Below are 17,603 nucleotides of genomic sequence, written 5' to 3'. Positions count from 1 at the left end.
ATTTAACAAGTTATGTTCCGAATCGCTTTCAGCAATCCATCTGCACCAGGCAAAACATCACTGGGGTAAGGATGAACACTATCACTAACGCCACCAAAGCAAACAAAATGAGGTAAGCTGCCGCTGCCGTGAACTCACACCCCCTTGACTTGTGGACCAGATCAGCAACAATCCATTCTAAATGCCTAAACCTCCAGGACTGAGGGGAGAGCAGTGGAGAAATCAGAGATGCCTGGAAGGGAGGAATGTGAACACCCACGGCAGTTCTTACTCCCCGTGTATTTTCAGTCTTGTACTGAATCCAGCAACTGTTCCGAGTACATGCAGATCTAACTAGCGTTGCCGTACTTGACAGGAACATTGTGATATGGAGGTGACTGGCTTCAAGGCCAATGTGACTGCCATAACAAAACATTAATTTTACTAATCTCAAGTTGAATATTCGCTTTCTCTTGGCCTCCTTCTGTCTCCGGTTACATTTTTACTAATTAATTCATAGTAGTGCAGAGAGAACCCTCATCTCAAATGTCAGTGGGGCAGTGGTATTTACACACTTACATGAAGCCTCAAAAAACTAGTATGATTTTTCCTATAGTACCAAATAAATGGAAAACATTTCAAAGTTGCGAAAGTAATTCTCATGGGGTACACGGAGAACGCTTTGCTCAATTTACCACCAGACGAATGAAAATGACCCAGCCTAGGCAATCATATTAGCACTTTGTCTCTAAACCCAGAGCATTCATCAGTCCTTAGATTATAAAAGAAAGGAGGTCTGGCCTGATCACCTGGAATCTGAAATAGGACAACGCATGCTCTCTCCACATTCTACTCCCACTAAACCCTAGGCATGTTCTTACTTGGATGGATGGTTCTTTTCCGTGAACCTGATTAATGTACATCTCCCAATTCTTTTTCAATCTATATCCAATCAGAAACAAAACTGAGAACAAGGACAGATCCTACATACAGCCTCATGTGGGAACTGAAATGAATCCTATGAGCCTGCTGACAGTTAAACCCAAAGACTTACACAGGCAGACCTCGTTTTATTGCACTTTCATTTTCTGTACTTTACAGATATCATGTTTACAAATTCAAGGTTTGTGGCAACCCTGCATTTAGCAAGTCTATCAGTGCCAATTTTTCCAATGGCGTTCGTTCACTTTGTGTCTCTGTGTCTCATTTTTGGTACTTATCACAATATTTCAAACCCTCCACCAACAGAAAAGATGATGACCTGCTGAAGGCTCAGATAACGGTTAGCAAGTTTTAGGAATATTTTCAAAATTAAGGTATGTATATTGTTTTGAGATAATGCTCTTGCACACTTAATAGACTAGAGTGTAAACGTAACTGTTGTAGGCACTGGGAAACAAAATAACTCATGAGACTCACTTTATTGTGCTATTTGCTTTACTTCAGTGGTCTGGAACCAAACCTGCAGTAACTCTGAGGGATGCCCATACATGCAGTGTCAGTTTTTTAAAAAAGGGGAAAAAAATTAGACTTGTCTAAAGTTGATATCACCATCTATTTTTTAAAAAGGCGGGGGGAGCTCTACGTGAAGTAATCCAACAATCACCACAGCCTGTCTTCCAGCCTGTTGCGTCTGCTTGGCCTAGGCTCTAAACCAGTGGTTTTTCAGACCCTGGGCTGTGAATTCCTTATGGGAGGGTGGGGCAGTGACCTTTGAGCTTTCTCAAGAGGTTCACAATTCCATATACACAAAAGCATTGTTTGTCAACAGAATAAATCATATCTAACCTATGCCGAATGTGTCAAAACCTACGGAAATACTGTGATTAATTAACATGGGATTTTGAAGTGTTAATTCATTATAGTTCTCTCATCTCCACTACACAGTTGGTCAATGGTGCCAATATTACTGATTCTGCCAAATTTTTTTTTATCAGAAAGAAGTTGTTGGCATGAGATAGTTGCTGACAGGGAAGGGACACGAAGAAATTATCTAGGGTGTGAAAACTCCCTAAAGCTTGATGTGGATAGTAGTTACAGAAGTGTGTGTAATGATTAAAAATTCGTCAAGCTGTACCCTTAAGATTTGTGCATTTTACTGTATGTAAACTATGCCTCAGAAAAAAGGATGGGGGGTCGTCTTACTCAAATAGGTTGGGAACCTATTTAAGCCAGCCCATGATGGAATTTTTCCCATCTGTGGCGAATGGAAAAAAAGAAAATGACTGTAATGCGTTTGTGATAAAGCTAATTTTAGTTAACTTAAAGAAATGTCTTTATTCTGAGACCCTTTCCTACTTTTTTTGTTATCATTTATTCTGAGTACTCTCCCTATTCTTTATGGTACTGTAATCTTCCAGTTGTCATCTCCCTATCTTCAGACCAGGAGTCCAACTGTGAAACATTTGGCTAAGTTTAATTAAGAGAAAAGTCACCACACCACCAGTATCCCAAATAGACACTTCAAACAAACCGACCCTCCTTCTACTGATAATTGCCCATCTCTCTGTGATCAAGGTTATGTCTTTAACATGTTTTGGGGTTTTTTTCTCAAGGAGAATTTCTGACAAGGTGTTAGGAAACTGTGTTACCTGTAAAATCCCTTGAGGTTCACCCTGTCCTTTATCAGGTCAGCTGCCTGAACGATGATAATATTCCTCAGTGCTCTTCCTGCACAAGAAGAATTCTCTCCATAAATCTACACAGAAAAGACAAAGACTCACTGAGAATTCAGAACAATGAGTGACAATTTGTGAGCTGCCAATGACATACTATATAGAAAAAGTTATGGCCAAGTCCCTAAGCTTAAAACACTTAACTGCTTTAACTATAAATAACTTCCTTTTACACAGAGCTTCCAGGGCAAAATACCTGTTTTTTTAGATACAATGTTTGTACCAATACAGCAAATTGAAGAATATTTATATATGAACTCTGCCATATTGATAAATGCATACTTGTAAATGTCTTGGAAGCGGGGAAAATAATTTTTTCCTATCTAGCAAGCATCTCTCGCCATGACACAATTTAATAGCAGGCTTCTGTGTGCTTTGCTTTTAAGCTTCACTCAACTGCAGAGTTTACAGTTAATGCCAAGCATCGTGGTTTCATCTACTTCACAACTCCATCTAGCAGATAAAAATTTCATATAGTTTCTTTTTTTAATCTTCTGATTTGTCCATATGCATCTCTGATTCTTGGAGGATGAAGCAGGGTATTCCTCAGATCTGGAGAGGTCTATGTCCCACTTTATAAACTACCTCCTTTTTCTATAATTGGCAGCTTCGTCCACAGGGCAATGTTGCTTCACAAAGGAAGCTAAATGAAAATGAACCGTCTAAGTAAAGGCTCATGAAAGTGAAGATATATTGAGGGTGCATGCTAACATCTGTTTACTTGTTTCTTGCTGAACTCTTTTTGCACCTACAAAATATTTTATGTCCTCTCCCAAGGCAAACAAATTGATAATATATTGACTATAACTTGATCCGGAACACTTCAACCCTATCCTTACACTCCCTTAATTTTCCTGTAATCACCTCCTAAACACAACCTAAGAAGAAAATGTGAAGGACACGTAATGATTTATTTTTAACACGTTAAATCTATTAAAAAAAAAAAAACAACTTAAGTCCGATAACAGAAAGTATCGCCATAAAAGACGTATGAGTCAGCTGACACTTGACTAGTCCTGACAATGTACCAGTATGCATTCACTCAGTCACTCAAAAAACACTAAGCAACTATCGGGTCCCATTCCAGATGCTGGGGATGCAGTACTGAGCAAAGCCAAAACGGTCCTGCCCTCACAAAGCTCAGAGTCTCCTGTTATTCTAAAATATGCAACCCTGTCAGCTGATTTTTTTTTTTTTAACACAACGTAATGAAGGCATCCCCACCTTGTTTCAATGAGCATTCGGGGATATTCTACTATTAGATAACAATAAATATAAATAGGCCCCTTTTACACAAAGTTTTCAGAGTAAAATATCCAGTATTTTAAAAATACAGCATTTCTATCATACAGCAAATTGAAAATATTTATATTATATATGAACTCTGCCATGTTCATAATGCATTCATGCAGAGGACTTGGAAAATGGGAGAACATTTTTGTCCTATCCATGACTCAAGTATCAGCATTTCAAACACCTTCGGCCGTGCCACCCCAGGTGAAGGAGATGGCGTAATCAGGAGCAAAGGGAAGAATCACTGTTTCAGAAAATGCTGTAAGAGAGATACGAATCATACCTGGGAAGGAGCAGGTTCAAGGTATGGGTTGGAAATTCTTCTTGATAGAGTCTATATGAAAAGAAAGAAAAGGGGAAAATTAGAACCAAACAGAAAGCTTTGTACTATGAGGACACAATATATGCGACCGTGGCAGGCCCAGCAGTTGTCTAAGCCAAAAAAATGTCATGGGCCATGGAGGATGAACATCTCTATTCTCACTCAGTGTAAATATCTGGTCAACATTCATCCCAATGGGACAGGATATTCCATGGGAACGGTTCCCAACCTACAGAGCACAACTTCAAAAAGTGCAACAGAAAAACAGGCATGTTTGTATATGTATCACTTTGTTCTCAGTGTGATTTTGATCCCATTTCTCCTTTCCCTTCCATTTCCACTCTCACCAACCCGAGCTCCAGCTCTCATCCCTGCACACCTGGACTGCTGTTTCGGCTTTTTAGTGGATTTCCCTGGGCTCCAGTCACGCCCCCTCAGGCCATCCTGCAAACCTCAACTGAACAGAAGTCCCTATATAGCCCCTCAACTGACAGTAGGTCCCTTCTTGCTTGTCAGTCCGAACCCCCAGCCTGCCCCTCTGGGCCCACCACAGTCTGCCTCCAACAGATTTCTATTCTTCTACCTCCGTGCATAGCTTCTTTGACTCAACATGAGATCTACTCATCAGAAGAAGCTGCGATTCATACCTGCCTCTGCTCACACCGTCCTCCACAAGCGAAAGCCCTCCGTCTTCCCTGCTACACCCCTGAACCCCACTGAAGTCCGGGTCTGTGCAGTCACCTGTTGGGTGAAGCTCCGCCCACCCACCCCAGTCCACTGCAGTTTGTCCCTCTGGGAGCTCTTTGTTTTCTGACTATTTATATGGCGGCTCCTGGGTGCTCTGCAGTACTGGCTATCTTTCTACGTGTGCATTTGCCCCAACGAATCCATACGCTCCTTGAGGGAGTGCTGGTAGCTTAACCTGCTTTGCTTTCACAGCCTCTAGCACACAACCTCACACACACACACAATGTTTATTTTTCTATTCATTTACTACAGATATTTATATCTCTGCATCAACTATTTGCTGAGTGAGTTGAATTGTAGGAGCTTATTTTTCCTACCTAACAATCAGGTAAGCAGCACCGTCACCCACATGTGTACAAGCGCAATAGAAAACTATTATCATTTCCCGTTGCGGTTTAGGAAAAGGAACAGAGAAATGAACATTTACTGAGCTTCCAATCTATGTTTAAAAGCTCTTTACCGCTATTCCAAAGCTTGCTGTCTTTTGAGATCCCATAGTTTTTAGTCCGCCGCGTCCACCTCTTAGAATCACTTACAAAACATACCCTGCCACTCACTGCCTTCCAGTGTCTGAACCTTCTACCAAACTTTAAGCTAAGACAGAATTCTCACTCAGCCCCTTGCCCACTCCACACAGCTCCCATAGTACTTCTAATTAAACTGAAACAAATATACAGACTCTTTATCCAGGAATGCCAATCGGTACACGCTGCTAAAGATCTGTAATGGCTTCCAAGAAAAAAAAAAGAAAGGTTTAAGACAGGCCATTTTTAATTGCTATGTGTTAAAAGAAAACACCCACTCACCCCTTCTGGTCTAGTCTATACACATTCCCAACCGGCCCTTCCTAGGCCTCCTGTCTTCTGAGCCTAGGCATTGTATTCGCTTACTGAAATACTGAACAGTTTAAAATTTGCATCTACACCAGATTTATAACTTGAAGATGAATCATCATGATAAGTGATTTTTTTTTCCCCTAAACAGCCTTTTAAAAGTCAATATGGCAGACCAGAATGACAATCTTTATTACTCATCTAATTGCCTAAATCAGCTCAGAAAAGCAACTACTTCACATAATCTAGTTAAAAAGAAAGCTTCCAGGTAGAAACAAGCTCTAAAGAATTAGGCGGGGGCACTTCCACAAAAGAAAGCAGAAAGGCTTCCTTTCTCTCTGCCGCCAGCCCAAATCTGGCTGTCTCGACACTAGTGTTACACTCGCACAATTCCACTTCACAGAAACTTCCCCCGTGGATGGCTTGTTACAAAAGATTGGTAAGGTGAGTCAATAAAGCCATGGGGTCCTTCCATGCCGACTAGATAACAGTGTTAGATAAGCTCCTAGCCCACAGGGGATCGACCAGAGCAACCTAACAGGAACTGCCTTTTACAGGACACAATACCTGGATTTGTTGTCAGAAACTCCTGTGAAGCCCGCTCTTAACTGGCCCCGAGGGAGCTGTGTTTCCTGAACGCTCCAGGACAGCAGCTCTCAAACTCACCTGAGCCGGGGAAGCTCAGCGCTCTCTGTACCACTCCGGAAAGGACTGATCTGTTCAACTTAAAATAACTACCGTAACTGTACTTTTTTTTTGAGACCACTTTAAGTTAGCTGTTGGTATTGACTAAAACTAGCAAGTGCCAAAGACTTAAAGAAAAAAGAACATGGAGGAACTGACCATCCATTACCTCATTTTTCATAGACACTGTGAAAGGACTGTTACATAATTTTACTGGGGAAACACCATGGGCCAACTTACAGGAATCTGAGAATGACTGCTCGGAAGAACCTCACGGACTGCTCTCCCAACATTTCCCTGAAAGAGTAGCACAAGGACACCCTTGAAGATGCACCCCTCGCCATTCAATATTCTTTCCCTCAGACTCAATTACTCAGCTGTTTTCATCCCATCTTGGACTCCCTTGGTTTTGTTTCTCCTCTCAGCATTTCAGGGCTTCATCTCATCACTCCCGCGGCAACTAACTTCCATTCATTTCCCTTATGAGGCACCTACTGATCTCCTTGCCAGGCACAGTGGCAGCTCCAGAAACATACATGTGAACAAGATACCATCCTCTAACTTAGAAATCATTTATCAAAAGACACGGGATCTCAAGAACATTTTAAATAAATCAGGAAGAACATTTCTTCTTCCTAATTTCCTATCAATTTACTCTATAATCTTGGATGTCTGGTCCAATTGATGCAGGTGTCCTCTTTTAAATGGCTCTCACCATGATATCTCAAATATAAAGCCCAGATGAAATGATTCTTTTTCCCCCTTTGTTTCCAATTTCCTAGAATTACTTAAGCTAGATGCAATGATTCTTTCATGAAGGACTTATACGGACCATAGAGAGAAGACTAGTAACAATACAAATGAAATTAGATTTTAATTCAAATTTATTTCTTCTCCTCTCCAATTTAATGAACCATAGAAAATGATTCCCTAAATGATTCCGTGCAAACCTCATATTTTAAACATGTGTTAGAAAATTGCAACCCTTTAATATTCACAAATGAACTTCCAGAAAAAATTCATAATAAATTTTATTTACTCAGAAGGATAACTCAGAGTAAACTCAGAAGGCTTTACTCAGAAAGATAACTGGTTAGCAATCATATATTACTTTCATTTTTTTTTAAAGTTAGGTGTCCACTAAAGTTAGATGCTAATAGTCTCTGAGGCTGGGTCTGAACCAAAAATGGAACTTATTTCAGAGTCATTGGAAATATCGTGCTAAACTATATGGTAGACTTAAGGCAAAATTTTAAATCAGCTTTTAAAGGACATGGCTTAATGCTCTCCTTGGATTGAATTAAAATACTGAGGCTACAAGGGGAGAGAGAAAGGAAAGGAAAAAGAATGAATCACTTCAGTCACCAGAGAAGTATGACCTGCTTTGTTAAAATAGGAACCAATAAGAACTACCAAATCTGTTGATAACTTGACAATTCAGTTCACAACACAACTTGCTGTCACCTTCAGCCATTGTCCTTTACCCACTCTGGGTGACTGAGTAGAAATGAACATGTTAAAGTGGAATAAGTGTACTTAGATTTCTTATCATTCTAAGAAGTCAAAAATCTCCATAAGTAACTAGAGGGCCCATGTGTTAAGAGACTATGCACTAAAACAATTAAGGCTGTGAGCCAGTAGGTTGTGCAGTAGAGTTCTAAGGCCTGGGTTGGGGAGAGAGGTTCTTTTTAAGCCCCAGCATACCCTTGCATCTCAATCAAAAGTTAGTTGAGGGCTTCCCTGGTGGCGCAGTGGTTGAGAGTCCGCCTGCCGACGCGGGGTACGTGGGTTCGTCGGTCTGGGAAGATCCCACATGCCGCGGAGCGGCTAGAGGCCCGTGAGCCATGGCCGCTGAGCCTGCGCGTCTGGAGCCTGTGCTCCGCAACGGGAGAGGCCACAGCAGTGAGAGGCCCGCGTACCACAAAAAAAAAAAAAAAAAAAAGTTAGTTGATCCAGGTGAAAAGGACAGAATCCCACTCAGCCAGGAAGTTGGCTTGAGAAGGACACGGTCATCACAAGTTCGGCATAATGCAAACTGGAGACATGAGTCAAGTGCTGATGTGGAAGCACAGGGCCAGGCACCACAACTCTTTCTGCATCAGGCCCAACCATTCCTTGAGGCTCCAAGGGATGTGCTCCCAAAGTCAGTCACAGCCACAAAGGCCACTGTAACAATATCTTCTCAACACAGCCTGGCCAAACCGAAGTCAATGATATTCTCAAAATTAGAGTTTTCCACTGCCCTGTGATGTGTTAAAAAACAGAATGAAAGGGAAGGCGGCAGAAGTGCTTACTGAGCACCTCCTTTGTCTTAAGCACTTTCCCACATTAGGAGCTGCACCCACCTATTCATACATCTACAGACAAGAGACCTGAGGTTCAGAGAAATTAAGGAATTTACTTAAGGCCCCAGAGCTGGGAAGTTACACAGCCAGGGATGGAAGAATATTGTGATTGATTCCGAAGTCACCACTCTACCGTAACATGCTGCATGTTACTAAGTAATAAATCAGTTTCTGCTGTGTGCTAGAGATTGTACTGAATATTTTACATGCAATATATTGCTTAATTTTTGAAAAACTATGAGGTTTTAATCCCATTTTACAGATGACAAAACTAGACTTAAAGAGATTAAGAAATTCACCTGAGTTTGCAGCCCAAGCCTGTCTTTAGTTACTTCCGCATACATTTATCTTATAACATGGAATGTACTAATTTAAGAATCACATGACAAACAAGTGCCGATAACTGCATAAAGATGTCACAGATAGCTGTCTCTGCTAGATCCAGAAGTTTGCAACCCTGGAGGTAAATTAGAACCATCTGGGAAACTGAAGAAATAATCAAACAGGAGCTCAGGTCCACAGAATTAGAACCTATAGGAGAGGGACCTGCGTGGGTTTTTTTCCAAGCCCTTCAATGTAGTTTTAACATGCACCCCGGTCTGAGAAAAACTGTAAAAACCAGTGGTGGGAATTGGCAGTTTGAACCTCTCATCATCCGCCTGCTGCTCTGAAGCCTGACGCACTCAAGTGATCCGAACACAGCAGAGGTGCAAGCCATCCGAACCGCCCTGGGCTCTGAGTCTGAGCTTCTAAGTCTGGCTTGTGTAGAACAAAGAGCCAGTGTCTCAGGAAATCCCACCTTGCACCTGTTCTTTGGTGTGTGTTTTCTATCCACCCCATCCCAGACGCAGCCCTAAACCAAGGAACCTCACGTCCCCAGAGCGGCATCGTACCTACATACCTTCTGAAAGGACATCCCCTTTTAACGATATCCATAGCATTAGACTTAATTTTTACTTCCCACTGCTAAAGGACTCTCTTCTAGTATAAACATGTTTGCCCCACTTAAAAGCTAAAGGAGAAAATTAAAGTGGGGCTTAGGAATACTTATAAATGTTTCACAATCTTGCCTGCCTAGGGAGACAGATCGGCAACAACCAGCAGCTTCTGGGAAAATATATACAATAGGTACCACAGAAACAAACCCCAAAGTGTCATCAACGTGATTCTATTCATTCCTTGGGCAAGTGTCTTTCTTCTCTGCGTTTATAAACAAGAGAATGATTTTGCCTAGCCGGGTGGGCTTCCTTGGTTAATGCAATCACAGAAAAACCTTTACAATTTAGGCATCAAGTGACTGAAGATTTGGGGTCAACAGTTAAATTGTCAGCTTACTTATCTCCACGTGTCACTGAATCCCCTACCTGCGGTAAAATCAACCTGCCTGGTCACACCTGGACTCCAGCATGAACCCTTTCCACAGCAGCCCACGTGAAGAAGCTCCCACTGGCCAAATCTGGGATGATTTGAGCAGCAAAACAATGAAAGTATTGCATTAAACCAGTAGGATAAATACCCATGAGTCCATACTGATATAAATCATTGAATTAAAAAAATGGGGTGGCGGAGGGGTGGGGAGACAGCTCTTCCTTATAGAGTTCTTTCAATTACTAAATGCAACGAAAGGAGGCAAAGAGAATATCACCATTAGGCAAAGAACACAGTACTAAATGTTACAGGCAAGAATCATCGATGGATGCCAAAATTAGGAACAAAAGTATGGCGAGATACAGGATATCTGCATAGTGTCAAAGTGTCTCCTCACAAGCTATTAAGGAACACTGAGGAAAAAATAGTAACCTTTCAGTGGAGCTTCACAGACACCTCCTTAACTAAGTGATAAAACTTATCACCAACCATGAGACTTGACAACACTTGCCTGCTGATACGATACCCTGAGAAAGGCACTTTTAGGGTATTTTTGTCAAAATGCATACCTGAATTTAATGAGACACATCAGACAATTCCAAGTTGAGGGACATTCTTCAACATAGCTAGCTCGTGCTCTGCAAAAACTGTCAGAGTCATGAAAGAGTAAGAAAAACTGAGGGTCCCCAGATTGGAGGAGAACAAAGGAAACTGACAAGGAAAGGCAATGTGACCCTGAGTGTGATCCTGGACTAGGATAAAGACCTTAGTAGGACAGCTGGCAGAAAGTGAACGAGGTCTGTATTTTAGTTACTTGAGTGTCAATGTTACTTGAGCGTCAATGCTGGTACTGTGTATCAAGTGCACTGTGGTTATATAAAATGTTAACATTTGGGGAAGCTGGGAGATGGTTATAAGGCAAAGTCTCTGTATTATTTGTACGTTTAAGTCTGAAATTATTTCAAAACGTAAAGTTCAAAAAAATAAAAGCCTCCTGGATTTCCCTGGTGGCGCAGTGGTTGGGAGTCTGCCTGCCGATGCAGGGGACGCGGGTTCGTGCCCCGGTCTGGGAAAATCCCACGTGCTACGGAGCGGCTGGGCCCATGAGCCATGGCCGCTGGGCCTGCGCGTCCGGAGCCTGTGCTCCGCAGCGGGAGAGGCCACAGCAATGAGAGGCCCACGTACCGCAAAAAATAAATAAATAAAAATAAAAGCCTCCTTCCTCCCTACAGATAAATCCTCAAAAAAAATTCAAAATACAGCATGTGTTTCTTTACTAAAAGCTGCTCTCACTGTAACATTATCATCCTGGCTACCCAACAGAATGACCCTCCTTGCCTCCTTGACCACTCTGGCCTCTAGCACCTTCACACAAATCAGATTAACCTCCCCTAAAACCTCTCCTTAACATACCATCTTGTTATTAAAAAATATAATTTATTTAAAAACAAACAGTTTATGCTCCCTACGTGCTCACAGACAATATCCCAAGACTTTACCCAAGCGGCCAGTCCCCTCAATGTCTACATAATCCAGGCTGCACATCTCTCCTGCAAACTTCCCGCTCTAGCCAGGCAGCTGGTCTGATTTTTACTCTGCAAACCGTGTGCGTTCTCACCTCTGTGTGCAAGCCCTTGCCATGACCTCTGCTCCCTGTATTTCTTTACATTTCCACATCCTGCCCTTCCTTCCATCCACACAAATGCTACATGAAGCCTACCCAAGCCTTGAGCCTCCCGTGACCAATCTCTTCCCCTAAAAACTCCATACTTGTCAGTATTTGCCACTAATATGCCTCCCGGCTCCATTTGCATGTGTAGATCATCTCTCCTCAACCAGCCTCGTAAACCCCCAGAGGGACTTCAACCTAGGACCTTCAATCTAGGACCTTCTACAGTATACAGCAGGGGCTGAACTGCCAATGGCAACTTCTTCCTATTGCCACACCGCCTGGTGACCCAGACTCTCAGGCCAAGTAGTAAGGTATGATACCACCCCCTCAAAACCTATGAAACCCGTCAACACCTCTGCCACCCTTCCCCCCTTGTTTTCTCTAGTGTCTCAACTCTGTCTTAAGTGGTCACATATGAAGCAAGAGTATATTTTTATACACTGAATAATTTATGTGCTTGTTTTAGAACTTAAAGATCCATTTGAATACCAATTATTTCTTTGTAGTGGAAAACATTTCTATAAGTCACTTTGTGTGGGGTCTTCAAGAGGAAAGAATGTTCTCTTTTCCTTTCCTGTATTAACGCCAAGTCAGAAACGAGCAAAAGAAATACGGGAATAGGTATCTTGCTTCCCTTCATCGGCTCTGGAAATAAATTGGTCTCTCAGATGTTTCTTGTCAATTTGTACATAAACTGTATAACCCTGCAAAACAATAAAGGTGATAACATACAGTCTTCTGGCAGACGGAAGACTTACAAACTAGTTCTGGTTTTTATTTCTCAATTACTCAACTAAGCCATACACAGAACCTCAGAAATAATAGCACCAAACAGGACATCCTGAGATCTCCTGGCGCATTCCACGGCCTTCATCTAAGCGACGTGAAACAGGTGGGGACCTGGATTAGGGGGCCACAGGCTAAACTCAGCTGCCACACTGGGTTCATGGTGTTATTGGAACACAGTTAAGCTGCTCTGTTTACATATGGCCTCTGACCGTTTTCCTGACAAAAAGATTCACTCTCTGACCTTTTACAGAAAAACTTTACCAATCCTGGTCTAGATTATCAAAATTTACAGTGCAGGAGGAGCTCTGTAATCTCCTTAGCAATATATCCCTGTGAGTAACCAGAAGAATTTTTTTCATTTTGAACCAAATGATCTCTCGCTGCCATTTAAGATCATTTCCTCCAAAACTGTTTAAGGTACATTTCCACCTTCACTGACATGTTACATAAAAGCAAGAAATAGGTCAAAACAATTATTGGCTCCCAAGATTAAAACAAACACGAACTTCCCTGGTGGCCCAGTGGTTCAGACTCTATGCTTCCACTACATGGGGCGTGGGTTCAATCCCTGGTCAGGGAACTGAGATCCCGCATGCCACACAGTGCCGTCCAAAAAAAAAAAAAAAACATGTTGGTGAAAATAAACAAGGAGCAATTAGTTGCACAAACTCCTTTTAAATTAGGAATTTCCAAGCTATACCGTAATGCAGACTAGCAAATCCAGGAACACATGTTGTTTCAAACATCTGAATCTTGCACATAATATTCCCTGGGCCTGGAATGCCTTTCTCCTCATACATTTAAGAAGTAAGTTTCCGTACAGTTTATGTCAAAATGTATTCATATGCTCAAATCCCCACTCCCTGCCCCGTCAGAATTTCTCTCTTAGTTACTTCAAAGTACTTCAGATTCCAGTTACATATTTATATTAGGTTTTCCTAATTCATTATAAGAATCTTAAAGATAGGATCTATATTCCACTCATATTTATAAATGTCCACGGTGTGTAAGATGATTCATTGCATACAATTAATTCTCATTAAATGTTTGCAAAGGAAAAAAAAATCCAGCTCTTAATACCTTAATTCTTTTTACCTTTTGGAGTTTACAGCTCCTTCCTCTGTGCGTTGCACCTTATTCTCCTGGGAGGCAGCCTTGTCTGGTGGTTAGGAGCAGAGCTCCTAATGTGCCTTGCTTAGATTCGAAACCTCTCTGTACCACTTAAAAGTCAGGCATCTGTAGACAAATTAACTTCTTTGTACCTCTGTTTCCATCTCTTTAAATGGGAGAAATGAAATCTGCTCATAAGGTTCTTGTCAGGGTTACATGTCTTAAAATAGTGGTTCTCAAATCGCTTGCATCAGAATCACCTGGAGGGCTTATTAAACCAGATTGCTGGGCCCCATCCGAGAGGTTTTGCATGCCTTAGGTCGGGGCGAGGCTATGAATCTGTTTCTAATAGGTTCCCAGAAGATGCTGATGCTCATGGACTACACTTTGAGAACCACTGACATAAAATATTAAAGGGCTTACAAAGGTGCTCACTGTATCATACGTGCTCAGTAGGCGTTCACTCCTTTTTTTTTCTTTTTACAGCCGAGCTGCATGGCATGCGAGATGTTAGTTCCCCGACCAGGGATCGAACCCGTGCCCCCTGCAGTGGAAGCACAGAGTCTTAACCACGGGGTTGCCAGGGAAGTCCCAGAAAGCATTCGCTGTTGTTTTGGGGCACTCAGCAAACTTGACTGTTATTACGTACATGAATGTGGGTCTCCCTTCCTACACTGTAAGCTGCTCCGGGGACAGGGGTGTATCTTTTTCATCCACATCCCTAGGACATGGCAGAGTACCTGTGACAAAGCAAGGCTGGAGCAGCTCTGACAGAATTCTCTGCTCCTCACCCAAGGCTCCTCCTGGTCAGAAGAGAAAGAAAATTCTTCTATGGGGCACATGCCCAGGATTCTCACAGCGAGCACCTTTTGGACGTTGGCTATTTCACTCATCCACGTGACCCATGGGGGTGAGGTCCTGTTTCCCATACTCAGGAGTCTGGAGGAGCTCCCTCAGAACCAATCAGTTTTTATCAGGTTCTTGGGACCATGGTCCCTTCCCAAACGGGTGCAGAATTTCCACAGGCTTCTGTCAATGAGAACAACCCACCACCACCACTGTTCACCTATGAATCGACTGTACCTAGAGTTTTAAAGAAATGTCTGATCTGGACACTGCCGAGCGGAAATCCTGTAATTCACTTTCAACTTACCCTGTCTCCTGGTTACTACTACTTATTTCCCTTAGCATTCCCAAACCTCTCAGTTAAGAATTCATTTTAGAACTTGACAGGATCGATATTAACCATGGCAGTTTACAATTTCACATACACAACTTATAAAATTCATGACACGTGCAATGATACCAGGGTGATGACACTGATCCTCAATTGGCAATTTGGCAAACAATCCTAACAGCGGTGCTGCGATCCCACGTGTGGACTTGAAGCATCACAAAAGGTCATTTTCCTAACTCCCCAGAAGTCATTTAAAGGAGCCGGCACTCCACTGCTGCCTATGTCGTGCAATCCCCGTTTGAAACGTCATCCTCTTTTGGAGGTAAGAAGAGAGGCATCGCATCCTGCCACTTGCCGCAAGAAGCAGGCCTATGCCTTCCTCCTCTGCTGGCTCTGATCACACACAAAACCGTGAGCTCTGTCGGCCTTCACTTACTTCCCAAGCCCTCAGTGAGCTGGCCCTGGAGTCCTACAGGCTCGTGAGACTTTCTTTATCCTGGGTCACACGTCCTCCTTCCTCTCGTGAACTTTTCTCTTTTTTTTTTGCGCCACCAGGGAAGCCCTCGTGAGCTTTTCTTTAAGCCTGAAAATTCACTTTAGAAACGCACCAGCCTCCACTTCCTTGTACTCTAACAGCCATACGATGGAACCACAACTTCATTCACATCTTGTATGTATTTCCTTTAGTATTTCCAGCAACCACACCCCAACTATCACTTCTCTTCGTTTGCTGACATCAGATGCCACCACGGGCCAGGTTCAGCACAGGGTCACTTTCTCCCCAGGCTCCCTCTCTGTAACGGGTAATGAGCCTTGTGCTGCATTGGTGCCAACAAGTTTCTTGCCCTGACTGTACGCTTACTCTTTCTGTTCCTTGACACTGATTTAGATGTCCTCCCCTCCACTGAATCCCCTTCGTACTGTCTTCCCGCCAAATTATTTCTTCCCATCTGTCTAGACACCCTTTTTCTTCTCTAACAAGTCATCATAGAGTCTTTCCTCAAACGGTGGTCTCCTCCCCGACAACTTTCTACTCCAGCACAAAGGTCGCGACAGTCCCAGCAAAGAGAAACGGTGATCCCTTCAGCCAGAACGAGACCTAGAGCACATACCCCGCAGGTCACCCAACGGTGTTCAGAAGTCCCGGAGATCAGGGGAGCTCTGGTTCTCTGGTTTCACTCTGGAAATCCTCCTTTCATCATAAGAGGCATCAGCAACTTCCAATCAGCTCTCGCAGCTCATGAGGGAGCCTTCTGGAACACTACTAAAACCACCTGGCACGTATTAATCATCCTCGGGCCCCATCTCAGCGGCTAGTAATCAACAGTTAACTACCCGCTTTCTCCACGTGCGGTCTGTGTGGCAGCAGCGCAGCATCACCTGAGCATTTCCGGGAAATGCAGACTCTCAGGCGTCACCTTAGACGCACTCAATCAGGAAGGAGGGGAAGCTTAACAAGATCCCCAGGTGAATCACACCACAGTAAAGTTGGAAAAGCATTCATCCATACTACCTAGATAGGAAATCCCGCTTCTGCTACAAATGTTTTTACATCAAGGTATCAAAAGAGGTCCTCCTAGAAAAGGATTATATGAGGCAAAATGAGTTTTGAGGATGTTGCTTACTTTATTCTCCCTCATTAAAGCTGAAAAATGCCCCTAAGTCAATTAAAGATGTTAAAGAATTCCTGCAGTAAATAAACCTGTTTAATCCAACATTTCTTGGACACATCAGCCAAGGAATTTTAATTTATCTATTTTTATAAATATCTGCTACCATCTCAAAGCACATTTATTGGTATTAACAGAAAAGAGTTAATTGAAAAGCCTGTCTCAGAAGTCTAAGCACCTCCATTCGACAATTACAAAGCACCACACTGACTTCTCCAAAGCTCTCCTGCTGGCCTGTTTACCAACGACTCTTAAGTACGTCTATCGATGAAGTTGAGATGTGATGTTACCGCCTACCTTCTTGCTTGGGGAGGTCAAGCAGAGAGCAGCCTTGGCCCCAAAGGCAGGACATTATAAAGCCAAGACGAACCAGGGAAAGAGGCCAAACACCAGAGCTACTTAGCCCTCCGATTAAAGCAGCCTGTACTGTCATCCCGAACTTTCTAGGAGGAAGACATTCAGATGCCGATTTACATGCGTTCTGCTGTATGAGATCCAAAAGCAACTCCAAGTTTTTTGTGTTCACCCCTCCTCCTGAAGCATAATTACTTTAAGAGGTACTTCATAAGGAGTTCCATTTTTAGAACTTCCCCAATTTTTAGTTTTAATCAAATTTTTTTAAACTTCATTTTAAACACCTACAACTGCACTCTTTCTCCTTATCTGCATGAAACTAGGTTAACAAACTTAATATCTTCTCTAACTTGACTCAGCTGAGCTAGAGTCAATCACAACCCTAATGTTTTAAGAAGCCCCATTCAAAGTATGTTAACATTGATCATCTGCTTTTAGACGAAAGACCCAAGGTTAATAAAGTGCCCTACATTCCAAAAGTAGGTGACTGCGGAATTAACTGACACAACCTACATGAATGACAGAGGAGGAGACACTTTGTTAGGGTATGTTTTTTACCACCAGAAAGGGTTTTACAGTCCTTGG

At 42.6% G+C, this 17,603-nt stretch overlaps 1 protein-coding gene across 1 annotated transcript in view; it reads right to left on the bottom strand.

Moving 5' to 3' along the window:
* Positions 1–17,603, bottom strand: part of RAPGEF5 (Rap guanine nucleotide exchange factor 5) — a 219,151-nt gene that overhangs the window by 175,121 nt on the left and 26,427 nt on the right. Inside the window, exons 2-3 of the mRNA XM_060020399.1 lie at positions 4,231–4,281; positions 2,571–2,677 (exon numbers count right to left, since the gene is read on the bottom strand). Of these exons, the coding sequence (XP_059876382.1) occupies positions 2,571–2,677; positions 4,231–4,281 (158 nt within the window). The remainder of the gene's footprint in view (positions 1–2,570; positions 2,678–4,230; positions 4,282–17,603) is intronic.

Source organism: Delphinus delphis, chromosome 9, assembly GCF_949987515.2.
Source record: "Delphinus delphis chromosome 9, mDelDel1.2, whole genome shotgun sequence".
NCBI lineage: Eukaryota > Metazoa > Chordata > Mammalia > Artiodactyla > Delphinidae > Delphinus > Delphinus delphis.
The sequence above is the reverse complement of the archived record's forward strand: the minus strand, read 5'-3'. Positions and strand labels throughout refer to the sequence as shown.